Genomic DNA, 22,775 nt, shown 5'->3' with positions numbered 1-22,775 from the left:
ATTTTCTGTAGCGCTGTAGATTCTGCAGGAAACGGTAGCACACACGCGTGCACAAAAACAACGGCAGCGCTAGTGTCTCTCACAATCGTCCTTGATCATTCACTTGGGCTATAAAATAAAAAGTCCTTCACTTTAGCTCCTCAGCCCGCCGGTATCAAGAGATAGAAAGCGTGCAAGACTGTCCTTCAGCACAACCCTGTTCTGCGGCATGACGGGGCACTAATCAGCCAGGGGTGGTTTTTGTTATCAGAGCTGAACGTCTGGTCCAGGTCGAGACTGGTCTTAATCCTTTACCCCGTTATGGCTTGAAAAACACACGTTTGGTTATCGCTATCCGTTGAGGAGGAGGGACGTTTGGAGGACATTTGTCTTGTCAGCAGTAGCCCTGTGAGAGGGCACAGGAAGGGCCACAGATAAGGTGTTGTTGATAAGGGCGTTTCCACATGCGTTTGTGCAAATAGGAGAGAAAAAGGGCAATGTCACTCACTGATGGCCTAGATGCAGAACGCACAATTTGCTGTAGTGACGTCATCGGAAGCGTATGTTGTGTAGGGTAAAGAGAGAGTGAAGGGGGATTGAAGAAACATCTGGGTTAGGATGAGGAACTTTAAGAGAGACAGAGAAAGGATAGGGACAGAAAGAGAATGCTTTGGAATTTTAATCAGCTGGTTCATGTGGTGTCACACAGTGGACAAATTGCTTAACCTTGTATGGGGACACCACTGCCCCTTCCGTCCATTACAAACGGTTCATTTTGGAAACTGAGGGAAGACTGAGTGGGCGAGCGAGCTTATACTTGAGATAGAGAGAGTCTGAGTGTATGTGTGAGAGAAGCAATCAGATCTAGTTAAAGCTAGAGGCTCGGATAAAGTTTTGTTTAATAAAGATAAATAACCCCCTCCTGATTGTATTTAAAGACCTGCCTCAGTCTCCTGAGAAAAGTAAGAACTTATGTCCTTTTGGTTTCTTCATCAATTTCTATGTCAATGCTATTTAAGTATCCTATTGACAAAACACACACTCATTCATATTCAGTAATACACAAACACTAACCAGAAGATTAATGAAAATAGGGTGAATATGATATAAATTGAATAGCTTTGCACAATATTTGTTACCTTAAAAGTTACATCTTTTTATAATTATTGGGAGCATGTGTGTGTGTGTGTATATATATATATATATATATATATATATATATATATATATATATATATATATATATATATATATATATATATATATATATATATATATATATATATATATATATATATACGGGTGTGTCAAGAGGACAGTCCAGAAGCTCAAAAGTTAAAAAACTTAATATTTAAGTGAATATTCACCATAATCTCTTTAAACATATTTTGGTAACACTTTACCAATTCTCACTATTAACTAGTAACTGATTCGTTACCTAATTGGCTGTTTGTATTTTTGTTTTAGAATTATTTTGCCATTTTTGCTTTTTAATTTGAAAGGACAGATCATAGCTGACTGGAAAGTGGTAGAGAGATGGGGGACAGGATCGGGAAAGGTGTGCGAGCAGAGACTCAAACACACGATGCCCGAAGTGCAACACCTCTGAATGTTGACCCTCTGACCATGAGGCCACTGGCACTGACTGCTAGTACTTTTGGCACCGTATTCTACAGTACTAACTCCTAAATATCATCTGCCTTACCAACTATTAATAAGCAGCAAATAAGGAGTTTGAGGCAAAGTTATATTTAATTGTTTATTAACTATCAATTGCAATTGAAACACCTAGGTAACACCAACCAACCAACAAAATGAATTGTTATATATTACTACATGTTTCTGGCCTGATTATGCGGTGCATGTTCAGTCCAAAGATGAAAAAAAAAAAAAAAAAGGACTTTCTAATCTTTCATCAAAATGTAATTATCATTCACATCTGAAACGTCTTTTCTTGCAGAGCTGATGTCACATAGGCCACATGGGCTCCTGGATGTTAATCAATAGCCAAATAGCTGTAGGCACTGTTTCGGGCTATTGCTGTAATTAATGCAGCCTTTCTGAAATATCGCTGATGGTTAACACAAAAGATTAGTGTCAACTTAAGACCACCAAAGAGTTTCAGCATTTAAAGATGTTTTCAATAAAACCATTTAAATGTCAGTCTTAAAAATGCCTTTTGCTCTGTGAGCGTCAAAACAGGTGCTCAGCATGCACTCAGGGATTCTGACGTGTTTCTGAAGAACATCCTCTGATTCATACAGTGCACTTGCAGAAATAAGCTGCAGTTCAGCCATGCTGTGTGGTAGCTTAAATTAATTTGTTGCTATTTATAAGACCAGAATGTGCAATGTATAATCCAGTTGTGTCAGTTGCAAGATCTTTCTCTTTATAATTTCAAAGAACATGTAATTGAGCATAAGAGCATAATTGCTTCTGTTTTTCAGACAATCACTGTGCCCACTAGATTATTTTATAATACATTTCGTATTAATAGATGCTATTTTATATTACAAATTCGTGCATGCATCGTGCATCATGTAAAAATTGAAAATGCATTTTAAACTGCGCAGGGAAAACAAATGCCGTCTTATATTGAAGTAGGGGTGTAATGATACACCAGTTGCACAGTTCGGTTCGGTTCATGGTTTTGGAGCCACACTTTGGTTCAGTTTGCTGTAGGGTTCATGTCATCTTACCAGCAATGCTTGAGGAACAATAGAAAAATGAAGTCAAGTTATTGTTACTTCACATTTTAGTGCAATCTGCATACCTGAGCTGGTCGCACACCAGGCGAGAAGCGCCGCATTGGGTCTTTACAATGTTTTGAATTGTTGCTAGGCGACTCAAGACAGACAGCGAATGTCACCACCTCTGTGCATGAGCTCATAGAAACGAATGTTCAAATTTTAAAGATGTGGCATGACGCGCCCTGTAGTATTTTCGACAGTTGCCTGGCATTTGTAGACAGTGTATGTCTGCGGAACGGGAGTTTTTACCCAGTTGTTCGTAATGTAGTGCGGTGTAAACATCATGAAAGCCTGATACTGTGTGCATGACGAGACATGACAAAATACAATAGAACCTATTCTGCTGTATGTATTGGAATTTCCGACGTATTGATGTATTGACAAGTTTCAAATTATTTATTAAATCTCTATTAGTTGTTACTAATAAAATTGAAATCAAATGTAAGCAAAGAAATTTTTTAATTAATAGATAAGTGACAATCTCAACAATGGGCAGTATGGGGGCTTGGGAGTACCGAGGTATGCCACGAGAGTTCAACGATGCGTATCGTGAGTGGTGTATCGCAATCTTTCGGTTCGGTTTGTGACATCGTTACACCACTAATGTTCAGTTTTAAGGCTTTTCTGACATGGCTGTAAAATAGGCTGCTTAACATTCTGGCCACGTGCTGGCTCAGAGTTCAGGTCTCTCCTGTGTGGGATCTGTTTGCATAATGGATGCTGTTTGTGAGTGATGTGCGCTAGGTAAGGTAATTATTACCTTTATGAAACATTCTCTCACTCCCCTGATGACTTTTCCTTCTTTACCCTGCAGGCAGGAATGGCAAATCTGGGCAGAAAACAAACAGCTGCTCTCTAATCAGTAATTCATAAGTAGGGAGTATGGATAAACTACATGTGGGAATTGGTGACTCACCTTGTTGGATTGGACGTTGACTTTTTTTTTTTTTTTTTTTTTTTTTGCTATAGTATATAAAATGGCACTGACATACGACTCCTACTCAATTACCCATGATTCTTTTTTTCACTGCTGTAAGCTATTGTCCACACTGGTGTGCATGGAGGGTCATTTTATTGATTTACAATTACCTTATTTTTTAAATTTTTTTTGTGAAACATAGCACATCAGTTTGTATGGTGCGTGAATTTTTGATTACATTTTTATATTTGGTCACGCATTAATGTTTTGCATTCTGGTACAGTCATCGTCACTCTGAATCAGATGTGATTCCAGCTCTCTACTTTACAAACAGAATGGGCTTTGTGTTTGAAAATAATCGCTATCGAACAATGCACCTCCTTTCGCATCCTGTCATCATCTTTTTGTGCTCTGCGTTTTTCTTTAAGCCTTTATTTTTTTTTCTAGCCGCTGTAATTGCTCAGGCCGTATCCATAGAAACCTCAGAACATGTATGGATCGACAGAGCGAAGACCAGCAGCCAGCGCATTATCAGGGCATCATCATGCAGCCTATTTACACATGTTCCCTGCAGGGTTAGCGCACCGACACGCGCACATGCAGATTGCACATAGCGGTTCCAGCGCCGCTTCTGGATCGCATCCTGACTGCACCAACAAAATCAGTGGCTAAAACATGAGCAATCTCTGTTTCCAGATTGCTGATATCTTCCCTCAGTCTGAGCTGCTGTGTTAATAGAAGCTGCTCTCTTTGGAAAGGAAAGCTCCCTGCCAAAGAGCCTCCTGCCTTAATAATAAATGATGCTTCACTCTCACACTATTTGAGGTTTGTTCTCACATTAATTATTTGCTAAGCAGAGAATGCCGGACCCTTCCTGACCTATCAATCTATATTTGTCGTTCTTTCTTCTGACATCCATTTTGAATAACCTCAGCTATGTAAAAACAAAAAAAAAGGCATTGAGATTGAGGCTTTTATGCAGAGGAGCAGACAGGCGAATGTGGATTTGCAGACTCCACTGAATTAGTAATCTGTATTGATCTACGCACTGGAATGGAGCAATACTCTTTGCAGTTTGGTACACACTGGCTCGGCAATGCATTTTCCACAAGGTTTCTCTCTGAGGTTAAGCCGCGGTGCCAGATAGAGCTAGCTCATGCTCCGCACAGCTGCCATCCTGGGGGTTTTCGTCATGGTCTGAATATGGTACGCCTTACTCTGCTTCTCGTCTGATCCCTAAGGATTTGAGACCGGTATTTGAGGCACCGGTGCAAAGCAGAAGTATCTCAGTAGTTTTCTGTGAGAATGATTGGGAACACACTGTAAGAGCAGAATTTTTTTTTTTTTTTTTTTTTTTATGCCAAGAACTTTTACAATTTTGAGAGGAATTCCCTTCCTAAAATATTAAGACATCCACACTGTATAATTTCTAAATATTCATCTATACAGTGTAAGGAAATGGTTTTTTAGCTAAATTAAATACCATTGTGCAAATATTATTTTTAATTTATTATATGTACTGTACTGATCCATAACCTGGAAATAATAACCAAATGTCTTTCTGTACAACTGAACTAAGCTGAAATAAGGTCTAAAATCTAAAAATAAATTTACTATAAAATATTATTCCAAAATATTTTTAAACCATTCAAATTTCAGTTATTTTCCTGATGATTTAAAAACTATAGCTTATGACAATAATTGACTGACTGTTATTTTCTTTGTTTTTTACGTTTGCTTATACTTTCTATGGACACTATTTTGCCTTTGTGCCTCTGTCCATATTGTTAAAATGCAGCTGAATTTTTAACATTTGGCTACAAAAATTCTAAAAGAGAATAAGGAACCTTACGCAAAGCCTCAGTCTCATGACCAGGGCCACCCCTGGCACCAAAAGCCCCTTTGAGATCAGCGATTATTGATCTTTCAAAGGGTGGGTGGCCTCTTTCCCTTTATATACACACCAGACTGTCAGCCTACTGTTGAGTGGACAGCCACTCTTGATCCGCCAACTTAAGCAGAGCTCTAGGAATGCTGCATTTTTTTTTCTTTCTTTTTTTTTTTAAGCCTCCCGTTCCTTCAGATGCATTTTAGGAGCCTTCTGTGATTTCAGTGACTCTCGACCTTTTTGCCACAGGCTGAAAATGGCCCCTGCCAGGATTATTTTATTCCTCTGTGCCAAGCAGATTTTGCCTGACCGCAGGGCCTGTCACCAGGTCCTCATGCTGGTTCTCCCCTGGGGTGAAACAAGCCTAAGGCTCCATCCCAGTACGTAAAGACTGTTTCTTGCTGACTCTCTTTCTCTGGTGTACTGATTTATGAAATAAGATCAAGGTTACGCTTACTGCATTCTGGTTTAGACTCGGCGTGGGACTGATAACTTTGTAGTGTCTTGTAAATGACATTGACAAATACAGTTTCTTGGAAAAACAATTTGTCTATTCAGATTTACACACTAATCATTTGTTGGTGTACCATATAGTGTACTGCAAATAGTCACAGGCTGTTTACACTTGTAATTAAAGGGATACTCCACCCAAAAATATAAATTCTCTCATCATTTACTTACCCTCATGCTGTCCCAGATGTGCCGTCCCAGTTACTTTCTTCTGCGAAACACAAACAAAGAGTAACAAAATAATAAGGTTATTAAAAAGTCCTTAAAGTCCTTTTACTCTTCAAAATCCACAAGTAATCTATACAACCCCAGTTGATGAGTAAATGTCTGTTAAAGCGATGTCTAATGTGTTTGAGAAGTCTCATAGGTGTGTTTACCTGACATCGGCGACAACGCATTGTGATGCATCAACTTAAAAAAAACAGTAAAATACGGCTGGGACAGCATAAGATTCTGTAAATCTTAAACCAGCTTAAAGCTAACATTTAAGATCTGTCTTAATTTATTCAATAATCACTAGATATAATCGAGCGCCAACACCTTTTTTTGTGTGATTTTTATAGTGACTAAATGATATGTAGTCCTTTTGTTTCTTTTCGTAGTGTTGCAATATGATATTTATAATCAGATCAAAAAACATTTTGATCGGTGTTGAGGTCTGTGTAAAGGTTAAAAAAGTGAACATTTGAGAGAGTGAACATTTCCCGTCATGTCCGCTACACGCATGAATGAGATGCATCATAATAGTAGTATTTCCAAAAATTCCCATCATGTGTGTTCACAACAGCACGCAGAACACCATATGCTTCTCTTTGCTCTTTTCCTAAACGCGCAGCTGTGTGAGCTGGTGGGACGGGGCTGGACGGAGGAGGGGAGCTGCAGCAGACATACTTGGCAGCTCAAAGAAAGCTCAGAGGAGTCTGGTCTTGTACGCAGGTCTAAGTTTCACACAGTGTACTGCAAATTCAGCAGTGGGGAGTTTCCACACGCCAGGGATGAAGTCGCTCATTCTGACGGATTAGGAGCTGCAGAAACTCATCTGGTTATGACTTTATTTTCGTGTCAGCATGTTGATTATATCTTCTCTGTCCCCGCAGCGTTTCATTCAGTATCTGGCCTCAAGAAACACGCTGTTCAATCTGAACAATTTCCTTGATAAAGGTGCATTGCAAGGTATGTCGGAAACACGAGCACCTTTCCTGTCGCTAAAGCATTGTACGCACACTTATGTTAAAACCCTCAACCTTTCCCTTAGGCTATGACATGTCTACGTTCATCAGACGGTACAGCAGATATCTCAATGAGAAGGCCCTTTCCTATAGACTGGTGGCTGTGGACTTCACCAAGATGAAGAGAGGGTGGGTAAACCTCAGTTCTGCCTCTGTAATATTGCTGCCTTGAGTCAAGATTGTGTTCAAACACATTGTCTCAGCAGGACACAATCTAATCAGGCTAGCTCATTACTCTGATAATTAAGTTGTTTTTAAAAGCTGATTAAGTAGCTGATTTTTTTTTTTTACCCGCTAATTAAGATCGCGAGTAAGTGGTGAGTTCTGATTGTTTGTTTATCTGTTTGTGGTGCAGTATTGATGGAGTCATGCGCACCATGAACACAGAGAAGCTGATCAAAACGTTGCCTATCATTCAAAACCAGCTGGACGCGCTGCTGGATTTCCAGGTTTGTGATGGAGAACATGCATGCTTTAAAACAAGATTTATTTATTTTAATTTGATTGGTTTTCTCCTCTCTCTCTCTCTCTCTCTCTCTCTCTCTCTCTCTCTCTCTCTCTCTCTCTCTCTCTCTCTCTCTCTCTCTCTCTCTCTCTCTCTCTCTCTCTCTCTCTCTCTCTCTCTCTCTCTCTCTCTCTCTCTCTCTCTCTCTCTCTCTCTCTCTCTCTCTCTCTCTCTCTCTCTTTTTTAAACTGGCGCTTACATCTTACATGCTTTATAACCTATTAAAAAATCATAAGTTTGTGGTTGGTAAAATTTAATAATTTTTAAATAACTCTTGCATGCATTGTTGATCAAAAAATGCAGTAAAACTTGAATTTTTAACTATTAACATTTTAAAATAACTTATCTTTTAGAAAAATTTATTTATTTTTATATTTTATTTATTTAAAATTGAATTTGTGTTTTAAGCAGAAAATAACTTTTTAACACTGTGATGTGGTGCTCATGTAAAATTTATGTTGAAACTGTCTTACTCTCAATGTTTGTGGCAACCATGACATTTTATTCATGGTACTTTAAAAAATGGAACCTGGTTAATCCAAGAACATTTGCCGTTTTCGCCCATTTTTGGTTCTGCTTGGATAGATTTGTTGGTTTATAATACAGATTATTTAATTTGTGCCAGTGATTGAAGTTATAATCAGTTCCCTCAAAATTAAGTGACCCTGAAGCCCCAGGTTGGACAACCTTATTTTAACAGAACAACATTGATGTTGATTCGGTCCAAGCTATTTGGTATGATGTGTTCTCTCTGCTGTGGATGTGTGGGTGTGTGTCCGTAGGCTAACCCTAATGAGCTGACTAACGGAGTGATCAACGCTGCCTTCATGCTGCTCTTCAAAGACTCCATCCGTCTGTTTGCTGCCTATAATGAGGGCGTTATCAACCTGCTGGGTAAGAGTAATCCACTCCCTTTCACTCTGGAGAGCGTCCTACTCTCACACTCCGCTTTAGGGATTACATCTTACTGCTTTCTGAGCAAAGAACAGTGCATTTGAACTGCAAGAGCTCGGGTCCTCCTGTACGCTATACATATTCATTACTAGTATGAGATACTTTCATCCAAACTGCATCTGCGTACCACAAATGAATGTTATTAAATCAATCCCGTTGTTGGTAGAAAGTATTTTGAAAGTTGTTGAGACCATTTTGTCTATAACCGATGTTGAATAATTCTCTCTAGACTAGCCCACAACTGTGTGGGGCCAGATTTAGTTTCAGATGAATGAAAGATTAATATTTCATACAATCTGTTTTTATTTGTGTTATTTACACAACACAGTTTCTTGTCCTGAACGTTACCAAGGTTGCTTTGCACTCAGTGTGTGACCCCCTTAATAGTCTAGCTCAAACAAGGCTTTAATTCCTCTTCAGTTATTGCTGCCTTTTACAGCGTTTGAGCTCTAATCATTCAAATGTTAACTCATTTATTTTTCCATGATTTGTTGTTTTATTTGTTTTATGTTGTAACACATGCCCATTTAGGTTGATGGTCTGAAAATGCATTAGAGTGCTAGCTGTCCTTGAGAGAACCATTACAGCAGCTTTTATATGCCCCTGTCTCTGTCAGACAGCCCAGAGTGTTTTGACAGTCCTCTGATGGGTAATTGCAGTCTTTATCTGTTTGAGTTGCTCTGCTAATCGCTCTGCTCTCCCTCTGTCTCTCTCTCTCTCTCTCTCTCTCTCTCTCTTTTTGTCCTCCTGTTTCAGAGAAATATTTTGATATGAAGAAAAACCAGTGTAAAGATGCCCTGGACATCTATAAGAAGTTTCTGTACAGGATGACCAAGCTATCAGAGTTTCTTAAAGTGGCTGAGGTACCAGTGCAATGCGTGCACGCTCTCTCTCTCTCACACACACACACACACACACACACACACACACACACACACACACACACACACACACACACACACACACTGTTTTGATACCACACAACTTAGATTAGACAGGCTGTTCAAGGATCCCCCCACTCCCAAAGTTTCTCTCTCGTATTGTCCATCCTACAATGCTCTAGCATCCATATGGTGCGACTAATGCGTGCATGGATGCGTATATGTAGTGTTCTGCCAATGCAATGCATTGCACAGTCCTCATGGAATGTGCCTATTCTGCCTAAAGTCATTCACATGTCACTAGTTTTCATCCTTTAAGTCTAGTTTGAACTAACCTCTGTTTTGGTTTCTCTGTAAAAGCTCCTAAAATATCACAAGAGGTTGAAATCAGCATAATATCAGTCTGTTGATTAAGGGTCTCATTTAAATGTATTAACTTACTTATAACCTGATGTAGACACTGTTGTTCAGACGTTTGGGGTTAGTAAGACTTAAGAAATAAATGTAATTTTTCACCAATAAATGCAATTTTAAAATACATTTATATTAGAAAAGTTACAATAATTTGTAATAATCCCTTTATGATATCTTTTTAACACAATATCTTTAAAAAACAATAAAGTCTTACTGATTCCATATTTTTGAACAGCACTGTACATGTGAAAATTAACCCCCAACGATCTCCTTACAATAAATATAAAAGAATCTTTATACAGTAGTAATGAATGATTGAATAAGCTCTGGAAAATTCATGTAAAGTTATAGGTCGAAAGTGTGGGAACCCTGCAGAGAGAGTATACTCCACTAAGACTGCTTTATACAGTGTGGAATGAGCTGTTTCTCTCCTGTTATCCTTGCTGTGGCCATTGACGGCTGTCATTTCTACTGTGGATTCACATGTTGTGAGACCTTCTGGCCCAAATGTAGATCTGTTTGGTGCTAATAGGACTCTCACTCCTTCCTCTCTCTCTCTGACACTGATGAATTCCCGTGCTGCCTCCTCCTTTCTCTCACTTCCCCTCTCAGTCCATCCAGCCAGGCGTTAGACTGTCTGGTATTATTTCCAGACCAGCTCTTCTCAGGGATTCAATTTGACAATGAGTTTCTGAGAACAATGTCCATCACCATGTGAGATTTTTGTCTAATTTATTTATTTATTATTATTTTTTTCATATACCCCCACTGGTTCTCATTTAAAGGTCATCATTGTATAAATTGTTTTTGAATGTTAACCACTCCACACCTCGCAGTCAACCATGTGAGACATTATCAATGTCTATGTCTGTTCCCATTGGTCCTCCGTGGCTCTCGGCATGCCACACTGTTAATTTATTATTTTTTTTTTCATTTTTAGTCATTGCATGAGGTAACAATCTTTTATGTTTGCTCTTTTTCTGATTCCTCCCCACTCCCCTCGTTTGTTTGTTTGTTTACCGTTTTTTTGTTTTGTTTTGTTTATGACACAGCAAGTTGGGATTGATCAGGGTGACATCCCAGATCTCACTCAGGTCAGTGTACATTTCATCTCCACTTTCTGTTTCTCCTCTACTTCCTGACTACGCTGCTGCTGTCGCCCATCGTACCACCGCTCTCCCTTCCTCCTTTTCTCTCTGTGTTCCACCTGTCCTCGTCTTTTCTCTTGTTGTCTTACGTGCTCTTTTTGTACCCATTCTCACTGTTTTTAGACGTTCTGTCTTTTGTCCTCTCTTCTTTTTGGATTAAAATGTCAGGCTTAATATTAATAGCTTCAAGATTAGTGGCTTGACAGATGTTACCAAACACTCCTCTCTCTGTTTAGTTCCTTCTCAAATGTGTTTAGTGATGATCACACTGTTTCAGTATGACTTTGTGGAGTTGCACTAGGTACAGTTCAAATCTGATGTTTTTGTTTGAGTGTTGACATTACTGAGTGGGGTTAACACACAATATCGAATGAGGTTTATTCCCCTGCGGTAACACATTGTTTATTGTTCCTTTCAGACAACTAGAGGATCTTACCTTGTAGGTGGTGGGTTATATGCACTGCTTGTATTTGACGTAACTGTGCTGCTACTAGTGCTGGGTGATATGAAATATTTACATTTCATTCAATCGAAATGTAGCCATCATCATTAATACTGCAATATTTTGTATTTGGCTATTCAATTTATTAGAAACCTGTGCCAATATTACAGTTCTGCACTCACTGTACTGTAAGTGCACAAATGTTTTAATATTTAAAACGTATTTGCCCTTTAAACAATTAAAAAAGTTAAATGTGTCTTCACACACATAAAACTGATTTATGTTTCTCTTTCTGAAATGTTGTTGTATTGGTCCGTATAGTATTGGAATGAAATCTAAATTATTTTAGATTATTATAAACAAATAATATAAAAATAGCATTATATTTAATGGTATGACGTAATAATTATATAAGCATCAATGTAGTTCATTTAATATAAAATATTCTTAAAAATGTTTTACTCATTTTTAACATTCCTTAAATTTAAAAGCCTTTTTAATCATCATAAAAATCATCAAAAAGTAAATATTGAGCTAGTTGTTTTAGCTGTATCTCCCAGCCCTAGTGTCTTTCTGACCGCATCAGCGGATTCATTCCTTTAAAACCAAGCTAACTGATTGAATGTGGCCCAATCTGCCATTCCTTTCCCCGTCACTTTACAGGCATGGCTGTACATTGCTATTTCTGCTGATCTGAGACCAGATGTGCAGTTGTCTCTTTATAGTTTTTTCAGATCTTTAGCTCAGATCAGCATAAAAGCAAATCTCCGTCTGGGTTGCATGACGGCTTCATGCTTGCAAACCTCCTGACCATCAAAGTTGGAGAAGGTGGAGCTCTTGTGAGAGCTATATGATTTACCCAATGCCCCGTTTCTCCTTTACATGAGAAAACTGTCCAACATGTGTAGGATTGTAATGAAGTATTCATGTAACCTCACTTTGTCCTTTGCGTAGCCGTGCACACATCTATAATGTAGTCATTTAATCAAAAGCCTGTTCGTGCCGTGTCTTCTCAGAGGAAATCAAATCAGACAGGAATGAAGCAAATTAAAAGATGTTACACTTTCATCTTTTTTTATGTATTAGATTTTTTTTTTTTCATTTTTATTTCTATTTGAATTGGAGACTGCTGCATATGTTTTTTTTTTTTTGTTTTTTTCCCTCTTTCTTTTGGCTTCTGTTTTCTGTGGAATGGATTAGACCCAATCTGCCCTCTCAGCGATGTGGAGAAAAAGCCAACCTAGATCAGATCCAGACATGTTGGCCAGCTCTGCCAGCCAGGCTCAGTCGAAGAGCTTACCTTACCCTTAGTCCAAAAGAGCAGTTTATACACGGGTTGTCTGTTCTGGAAACTTGGCATAAAGCACCTGCTTTTTTCACCAACCGTGAGCGCTTTGAGCTTATGCTAACATTTGCTCTCATTTGAATGAAGCAAGCACAGGGTGTGTGTGCTCTTAGGTGCTAATATGCACATCCTGTGTTTGCTGATCTGGGACCTGTGTTATGCTTCCTCTTGTAGTTGTTAAGATAATTCTTTTCAAAAGAAGCAAATCCTAGATTGGTATAAAGGACTCAGAGGAAGGTTTTAGCTAGATTTGCAACTCAACACAAATTCTCTCAGAAACCCTTAAGTACTAGTTCCAAAAGCCAGTGAAATGAGTTTAATGCCACGGTCCAATAATGACTTATCAGTGACCTCATGGATCTGTCTTGCTTTTGAGGTTTGGATCTTCCAGTGTGCATGTCACTTCCTCTCTTTCGAATTCGTACTCTTCCTCTCTCTTGTTTTCTGTGCTTGTTTATACTTTGCCTGTACGCCTCTTACTAAAAGCTTAAAGCATGCTCCTGTTATTATTTGCTGAAACTTAGGTGGATCGAGTGGATGAGTGTGTGTAAGAGCGTGTGACTGTGCGAGCGTGCACTCCTTAAACTGGATCTGCATGTTCTCATTGAGTTGTTGACCCTTTTCGTCCTCCGGCAGGCTCCCAGCAGTCTCCTGGAGGCTCTTGAGCAGCACCTGGCCTCTCTGGAGGGAAAGAAAACCAAGGAGCTTTCCGCTGACAACAGGTAGGAAATCCAACAATTCTAAAAACATCCACAATCACACTGTAAACCAATGTTTGGCAAAAATCTGTGAAGTCACGCATACCAAAACATTAATGCATTCGAAAAAATTCACAAAGATGTTCTAAAATAAATCCATGTAAATTGAGTGGGTTTTTTTTCCAAGTGAAAAACATGATCGCTTTACATGACAAACAAATTTAATTTAGGCTTTTATTCACAAATGAATATTGATCAATGCGTCTTGCATAGAGCTTACCGAATATTGTATACACAGCCAATGCTCGTCCAGTGAGGTCTGTTCTCACATGTCAAGCAAGCAAGCTAGTTTATCTTCTATGTTTGCCATCAGCGAATCAAAAAGTAATAGCACTGAACAGATATAACTAGAAAAAGGTTTTTTTTTGTTTATTTCTCTTTTCATTTGTATTTTTTAATCTGAGTCTTTGTGTTTTTGTTACAGCATTTTTAAAATGACAAGTCATCTGCTGAAATTCCAAATGAAAACATTTTAACAAATTATTATCAGCTGAAGAGAAAGGACGGCTGTTGCTGATTGCTATGTGATGGCTGGATTCGCGAAATGACAAATTATTTTGATCATTTAAATGATTTTGTTTTTTTGAAAAACAAAACAGTAAAAAGCACATTTTGGCTATTTAATTTATGCAATTGAGGGGAAAAAAAGTGACAAAATATACAGCGGAAAATGTTAAAAATCCATGTTTGGAATTCTGCCAGCATTTAATTTTGTTCGACTTTGACCAAAAATTTCAGTTCATAGCTAGCTTTGAAGATGAGACAAAAAAAAATCAAGTGCAAGTTCTTGTATATGCTGTATTTTCCCAGAAATGAAAATGATCCTGTCTTTTAATCACCTTTGAAGCATCCTAGGTGTATGTGACTTTCTTTTCTAATCAGAGTTATAGCAAAAATTGTCCAGACCCCTCCAAGCCTTTGAATGGGTTTAAACGAGTGATGACCGTTACACTTTGGAAATAACGTGTGCGTATTCATGAGAAAACATTTTATACAATAAATAATTCAAACCTAACAAGCATTTTTTTTCTCACTTCTGCTGCTTTTCTCTCACTTCTGCTGATGACGTAAGACGTATGCGTCACATGCATAGTGATGAGCGTGTAGAGAGAACAAAACAAAACGCCAGTAATGAATTAAAAGCACAAACCAAAGATTTGTAAAGATGTAGGAGGATTCAGATATAAGCCAAGAGGAGAATGATTTTCCTTTGCTAAAGTAAGGAAACATAGTTTCCTTTTAAAACTACATTTCCCAGAGGTGCATGTGCGATGCATACATCCACCGGGACTACCCCCGGTTTTCAGACGGCAGACGTGAGAGAAAAGTTCTCATTACATCTGAAATATGCATATTTATTGTACAAAAATGCACAGGAGGACGTTATTCACCTCCGGAGCCATCTGAAGAACGTTTTATTATTAATACGCACACTTTATTTCACTTCTTCTTTATATATTTACACTTCTTCTTTATATAATTTTGTTTTCTTATATACTCTTTTATATATTTCTTAAAAAGTTGTCACCTATTTCAATTTTTATCTCTTATTTATAATGCCTGCACTTTTTCTTCTTTCTTTTTTCTTTTTCCTTTAAGTTATTAGACGCTGGATGGTTGTAAAAAAGCATTTTACTGCATGTCGTACCATGTATGTATGTGTATGTGACAAATAAAATTTGAATTTGAAGTGTAACGGCTATCACCCATTTAAACCCTTTCAAAAGCTTGGAAGGGTCTAGACAAACTTTTTTCAAACTCTGATTGAATTCGCATACACCTACAATTTTTTTTTGGATGAACTATTCCTTTAACAGCACTTTACTTCACAAGCCATATGTTGACGTTCTTGATACAGCATCAACAAACCATTAGCCAGAGATTTATATATAGCCACATACTGTAAGATATGAGTTTTTTTTGGCTTGTGCAGAATGTTAAATTAATCAGATCCTAAATAAAGAACTGACCGGGAAATCTTACTTCTGTGCATATCTGTGTTTTTCTCTGTAGAGCCAACACTCTGTCCAACGCGGTGTCTTCCCTGTCCAACACGGGCATGTCCTTCTCCTTCTCATCCAGCAGGATGGACGAGAAGGAGAAACAACAGGCCCTGGAGGAGGAGCAAGCCCGTCTGCAAGCTCTCAAGGTGGGTTACAGTCTATCCCCTGCCGTCCTGTGAATGAACATGTTCTAATTGTGGACAGGAAGTGATAGCTTGTTCTGTGTAGAGAACAAAGAGTATATACTGTAAAGACTTGGTTTAGGTCAACTTGATTTGGCAGAATTGAAGCTGCTGTTCTGGGAACATTTTGTTCGATACATAGAGGTGTATGTGTGTTTACACAGTACGCCCTTGTACCTTCAATCATTAGCCCGCAGCAGTAAGTGGTCAGAGGGGTTAATCAAACCTCTCTGTCCCATCAGGATATACTGTCATACTTTGAGGGACACGCACGCAAAAATTAACTGAATGACAGGAAGGTCACTGGTATGGAATTTATCCCCTGATGCACCATGGCTCCATATCTGAATCGTTCAAACATTCAAAGCAATTTCAAAGTCCAGCATCAAAGTATTTACACAGTCCCTGTTTGGATAAGTTTGTGTTAAATTGAACTGGTCTTTTTTTGTCATTGTTCTCATCCCTCCACAGTGTTTTTAGAGAGCTATCACTTTCTCTTTCTGTGTTTTCTTTTCTTCCCCCATTTTCATGTTGTCGCAAACAGCATAAAACCTCGCCATGTCGCAACTTACTTCCTCTCTCTTTCGAATCTACGGCTACGCGGTTTAAGGAAAAAAAAAAGGGACTAATCTAAAATGTGATTTAAAAAAAAATAAAAGGTTTTAGGTTTTATAGGGCTGAAGGTTTTATTTGGCCAAAAATGTTTTCATCTATCAGTATGATGACAATAATAGCAATAGTAATAATAATAGCAATAGTAGTAATAATTATAATAATAATAATAATTATTATTATTAACACATTTAATATAATAATTATATCACATAAAAATGACACACAATAGGTATTGTTCTTGTTATTATGCTAAATAATTTTCTTATCTTTACATATACTGCTAAATACAAATAATAAAACAAATATATAAAAAAGTAATTTTACTCTTGTAATATTTTATTGCAAAGGAGAAAATAATATAACTTTACAGTGCAATTGCAAAATTGAAATTACTAGAATTTATGCCCATCTTGATTCGTTTTTAGATGTTAATTTGTCAAGTATTTATTTTGGCATAAATCCACAGGTAGCTCTCTTAGCTTTTCTTTTGTTGATGACAATTGATTTAACTGCTTTTCTTTACAAGTTTGGGAAGATGGTTAACACACACATGTTCTAAGTGACTTAAGCTCAGAGCAGATGTACAGTGAAAGTTGTGTGGAGCAGTTTTAGCTGTGACCAATGTCACGGGATCACGAGCTGCTCACATGTAAAAGAAAACATTACACAGTATTGGTCAAAAAACCTAATAGCCATACTTGACTTTAGGTTTTGGTTGGTCTGATGTCAAGTAGTTGTGCTCCAGTGAGTTGCTTAGCTTGAAATAGCTCTACATGCTGACGATTTATTGACTTTTTCTTGTTCTTTTCATGTGGTTGGTGTAGGCTGCTCAAGTAGTTGATGTTTTTGAATTGATGCTAGTTTCTGTCCAAGGAAGTGTGACCTGGGAGATGATCTCTGACTTCAGCCATCTCTTCTACAGTACATACACACAGACAGTAGATCTGAGCTGTAGCTGACTGGCACTTCAGCTGCCTGAGCGGCTGTAATCTGTCCGATTTCACAGAGCTCAGCTAAAGGAAATAGTCTCTACAGTGACCATCGCAGGTGGAATGATCTGAGCAGCCCAGTCTTTACATTCTTCATGTTCTCTCTGAATGTTTTCTTCCTGTGTTTTGTGATTGTATAGAACCAGCGTCTGAAGGAGATCGGCATGCAGACCCCCTCTGCCTCTCCCAGCACACAGTCTGTGGGTAGTGCCAACAACCACACTGCGGGCATGGACCTGTTCACAAACACCACAAGCCCACCCTCGACAAACAGGTCACTAATGTGCTGTACATGACCACAGTACATATTTTATTGAAAAAAAAAGGCCCAGTAAAGACAAGTAAACATAAGAATAAGAAAAAGTATTAGAACAAACATATAAGAAATGCTACGTACATTGTATAAAGTAAAACCAAAGTATAAAAACCGCATATCCTAAACTGTGTAAATAATTTTTTTTTTCTTAATGTTACAAAAGTTATTTAGCTGTCACTTTAAGAGCTGCCCGGATCCAATCTACATGTTCTTTCTAAGCTGTTTGCTTTCACTTAAGGCTTAAATTACTGTTTACAAGGATACTTTCAAATACAGCCATTTTGACAGAAGAGTGTGTATTTAACCGTTCAAGGCCTATAAAGTGTCAGAAATAACTGTTAAATACTCCCACACTCAATGTCATGTGTGTCATAGAGTTCACAATCACTACTGGTTGACAAATTGTTGCCGGTATATTGCCCTCCCTTATGTACAGTACAGGTAATGCATAGCTTATGGTTCAAATGTGTGAGATTTCAAAATCTTTTTAAACCTGGCATCAAATTTTTGAATTTTGACAGAATTGTAATTCTTAAAGCTGGGAGATACCAAGCTGACGGTGAACCATTGGCTAATATTGGGCTGATGGTGAGCTTGGCGGTGCTTGTTTACATTTTTGTATATCTCTGTTTATCTAGTATGTCTTTGTTTTGGTTTTTCCATTTAAATGATAAATGCACGCTATCAATAGCTGCTGATATGGACAGTTAAGTCTTCTCGTGCAGGCACAGAACGCACATGTTAGTTAGCCGTCGGCTGCAGTCTGCGGTGTGATCGAGCGCAGCTTCTTGATCCGACACAGCTGAAGTGAGGCAACAACACCGTCTGCTTTCATCGCCGCTAGTTCTTTGAAGTCGGCTTGGTGTGTCCCGGCCTTTAGTGACTTGTGACATTCATAATACAAACTTACAAAAGTTACATTTCTCTTTCATTGATTGCCACATTTATTTATTTATATATTAATAAATAAATAAATGCTCTACAATATTACAAAGTTAATAATGTTAATTAAATTAATAAAAATAAATAAATTAATAATAATTTAATAAATGTCTGGTAGAACTACTTTGTATTTGAGAACTGTTGGGGTGTTTTCTGATTTTAAACCCTGTTGGCATTATGAATCTCATGGTGGTTGTGGCAGTTGCCTTGCTGATGATGCAACTCCCATAACAGGGTGATTGTTGTAAGAAGTGAACGGACAATCTTTTCAATCTGTCTTGCTTTAACAGCTTTTTGAGGAGTATTTCCTCTGACTCTGGGGCTGCTCTGTGATATAATCCAAATATGTCATTGGTCAGAATGAAAAAGCTTTTTTTTTTTTTTTTTTTTTTTTTTTGTTCCATCGTTAAGAACTCAAATGATTTAAAAAGATGTAACCACGGCTGTGCAGTGGGCTCAGTAGTATCTGTTAATGCAGCCTGCATGGAAAAAGTGACGAGGAGATCACTTTTTAGAGGAAAAAAACCAAGCCGTTCTGTTTCAGATTCCTTTTCATACCTTTCAAAACCTTTTAAAGAACACGCAAAGATTGAAAAACAGGCTATTTAGACTGTGCTGTACACTGTGTGAGAGAGGAGGGAGTGCTAGATGTCAGTGTCTACAGAAAAAGGACAGACTCGATACCTGCTGTTTGGATTTGCTCACTTTCTCAAGTTGAGGAAGCCACTTGGCCTGATGGAGCAACTTAAACACAGTACGGTTGCTTTTCACACTTAGTTCTACCAGACATTGTAAAATTATAACAAGTGTTCTGTGTGCGTAATATAAGTATGCGTTTTGTACTAGTAAGACTTGTTTTGAAAAGTACTCTGTTCACCAATGCTGTCTTTTTGAGAAAAATAAAAACGTATAAACAGTCATTTTCAGTTTAAACTTTCTATTTTATTTAGTGCTGGGCAACTATTAATAGCATCCAAAAAAAAAAAGATTTTGTTTAAATAAAAACTGTATTTAGAAATGTTTTACATATGTATATATTTCTATTCATCTAATTTAGATTAATTTTATAAATTATTTTTTTATTCTTTGAACAGAATTAATTAAAAAAAATGTTTACAAGTCTTTGCTGTGATTCATCAGTTTTTATTTAATTGTTGAATAAAAGTATTCACTTCATACAAAAAAATCTTATTGTCCTCAAATATTTAAAATGTGGAGTGTTCTGATCAGATGCCTTGTGATTCTTAAATGAAGTCTATCAAATATAGTTTGAGAACTTTTGATTCTGTTAATGGAAAAACTTTCAAATATTGCATAGTGTAAAATGAATATACAAGATCTGTGTGGTACAATGAAAATATTTAAAATATTACAATTTTACATTTTTTTTTTTTTGTTGTTTTTTTACTAAACCTCTGTTTCTCCTGTACAGCATGCCAAACCTCAACAGTGACTTGTTTGACCTCCAGCCTGCCTTCGTTCCTGCTGTGCAGAGCACTCCTATCTCCACCGCCAGCAGTGCCTGGGGAGGTGCGGCCCACTCCACCCACACACATACACTTGATCACTGATGCCGCATCCATTGCTTTACCATTTTAGATCCCTAAACCTTTAATTCAGTCCCAGAAAAATCATTATAACAGATCAATCCTTTGTTAACTTGCAGTAAATGTTCATGTAATTATCTGTTTGTTCACTGGCAAGTTCATTCCTGTGTTTCAATTCCTTACTGCTTGTAATCCCTGTCCCAAAAGCTACCATCATCAGTCCTTGGAGTTTACAGTTTGGGAGATAATGGTATATAGATTGTTGGACTATGTGCAACATTTTAAGGCATCAGTGATGCCTCAAAGAACTGACCGAGCAGCAGTTGTGTTTGTTCTCCATATCCATCCATCCTGTTTTTGGTTTAGAACAATGTTTTCTAGATATTCCGAAGTGTGACCGATTTGGGTGCTTTTCCGCCGAGGGATTATCGCTGTGTTTGGGAGCTGTGTTGAGTGTCAGAGGTTCATTTTCAGCAGTTCAGCACATCTGCTGGGCCAGTGTGAATTGAGGACACAAGGTGCAGAGTGTAGACACACTGCCAGACTCTTAACTATGCCAGGATTTGTAGGTCACAGCATGCACTTGGAGTGTGCGCTTTACAGCTAGTGGGCAGGTGCGCCGAGGGCTAGCCAGACGCGCTGAGAGACTCGGGTCTCTAGAGACCCACATATACTACTAGCAGCGCAAAGACGCACCAGTTTAGACAGATGGAGGGATGAGGTGCCTTAAAAAAAAGAGAGAGACTGCTGAGTAATGAGCAGAGTAGTGAGAAAGAGCCACAGGCACAGATTTAAGCTGTACATTGTTATTTTCATAAGAAATCACGGAATAACAATAATAGGAATCCACCAAAATTTAAGCCATTTCGAGCACTTCAGCTGAAAATGCTTTTTGTGTGAAAATGTCAATAAATACCAATTAATGGCATTCTCAGATGGATGGAAACTGTTATCATAAACTTTATTGTAGAGGAAAAAGTGTGCATGTAAAATGGTCCAGGTTTAACTGTTTATAAAAACCAAAAAACTACAAACAATATGTTTGGTAATTTGATCTTTAAATGATCATTTTGATTTTCTTGTGTCACTGTTATGCTCTCAATTCTGATCCAAAAATCAGCTGCAAAAGTTGTTAGAATTCGCATAATGTGTTGTGAGACATCTGTCCATCTTTACCTGTTTTGTATGTGTGTGTTACTCAGGTCTAGAAAGCAGCACTCTTCATCCCATGGCTTCCATGCCCACCATGAATGTAGATTTTGATGCTGTATTTGGGACTAAAGCTTCCAATAGTGATGTGAAGCCATCAGCTGGTAAAATGCTTCATACGTGTGATTATTAATAACTGCGCTTATTAATCTCTGAAGGTTTGAGCCTTGCGGCAGTGCTTAATAACTGCAAAACTAAGTAACCTTCACCCAAAAATAAACCTCTTCTGCTGGTTTTGCTGTATGATGAGTTTGTGGAGCTTTGCCGCTGGAACGCTGAAACAAACGGCTGCAGCACCTGCCTGCCTGACTCGGTTCTGGAGAGATTGGGAACGTTCTTTGGGGAATCGCTCATGCTTTTTTTTTTTTTTTTTTTTTTCCTTCTTCCTCCACTTACTCACTTCACTGCTCTGTGGTTGTGGACAGTCTGTTATCATCCCTTCATCCATCTACTCGTGTGTGTGTGTGTGTGTGTGTGTGTGTTAGTGGAGGCTGGGTGCTGACTGGCATTTTTCTCCATCTGTTAATCGCCTGTCGCCACACTCCTTATCTGAACACAGAAGAGACGCACACACATTTCCACTCACCAGTACATTCACTCGCTGTCTGCCCCTATTCTTCCTTTTTCTTTCCTTGGCCCCTTTTTTCTTACCTTTTCTTTTTTTTTTTTTTGCTCCCCCCACCCCCGACCCCTATTTCTTCTCTTCTGCCTTCTTTCCTGGGGTTTGATGGCTGATCTGATGTGGTGAGTGTACTTGTGGGTTTTTTTTTTTGTCTTGGCCTCCTTGTTCCTGCTGGCGAAGCAGGAAGTAGAACTGTATAGATATGGAATGTGTCAGCAGACACACTCTTTTGCTTTCTTGCTCTCATTTACTAAAAGAATTAAAAGAAGTTTTTTTTTTTACCATCTGAAAACTAGTTGCCTTTTCAATTAATGAGACCTGTCAGCCGTTTAAAAGTCAACAATTAAATTGCATTCACAAAAGTTTTTAAAAAAAAATTAAATATATACTGTTACTATATAGTATTAGTATAAACCTTTAATTTTATAGCTTATTTTTTATTTTAGCTTTTGTATTTTTTTTTTTTTTTACTATTAGTTTATTTACTTTTTGTATTTTTGTGTTTTAATACTTTTAGTAATTAAGCAGAGCATTTTTTTAATTACTTGCCACGACACAAGCCAAATGTTTGAGAGTTTTTACATTTTATTTAAAGACTTCAAAGGCATTTTTCCTCTTTGAAACAACA

At 37.9% G+C, this 22,775-nt stretch overlaps 1 protein-coding gene across 9 annotated transcripts in view; it reads left to right on the top strand.

Annotated features, from left to right (window-relative positions):
* The window catches only part of si:ch211-200p22.4 (phosphatidylinositol-binding clathrin assembly protein), a 49,647-nt gene that overhangs the window by 15,179 nt on the left and 11,693 nt on the right, over window positions 1-22,775 (top strand). For 3 of the 9 annotated variants that reach the window (XM_043243788.1, XM_043243787.1, XM_043243791.1), the window contains exons 3-14: window positions 7,144-7,219; window positions 7,302-7,404; window positions 7,631-7,724; window positions 8,563-8,674; window positions 9,491-9,597; window positions 11,082-11,123; window positions 11,596-11,616; window positions 13,601-13,686; window positions 15,736-15,871; window positions 17,652-17,785; window positions 20,202-20,299; window positions 21,519-21,629. In XM_043243788.1, the coding sequence (XP_043099723.1) occupies window positions 7,144-7,219; window positions 7,302-7,404; window positions 7,631-7,724; window positions 8,563-8,674; window positions 9,491-9,597; window positions 11,082-11,123; window positions 11,596-11,616; window positions 13,601-13,686; window positions 15,736-15,871; window positions 17,652-17,785; window positions 20,202-20,299; window positions 21,519-21,629 (1,120 nt within the window). The other 6 variants (XM_043243790.1, XM_043243789.1, XM_043243796.1 and 3 more) reach the window with 4 other exon arrangements.

Source organism: Puntigrus tetrazona, chromosome 7, assembly GCF_018831695.1.
Source record: "Puntigrus tetrazona isolate hp1 chromosome 7, ASM1883169v1, whole genome shotgun sequence".
NCBI lineage: Eukaryota > Metazoa > Chordata > Actinopteri > Cypriniformes > Cyprinidae > Puntigrus > Puntigrus tetrazona.
The sequence above is the reverse complement of the archived record's forward strand: the minus strand, read 5'-3'. Positions and strand labels throughout refer to the sequence as shown.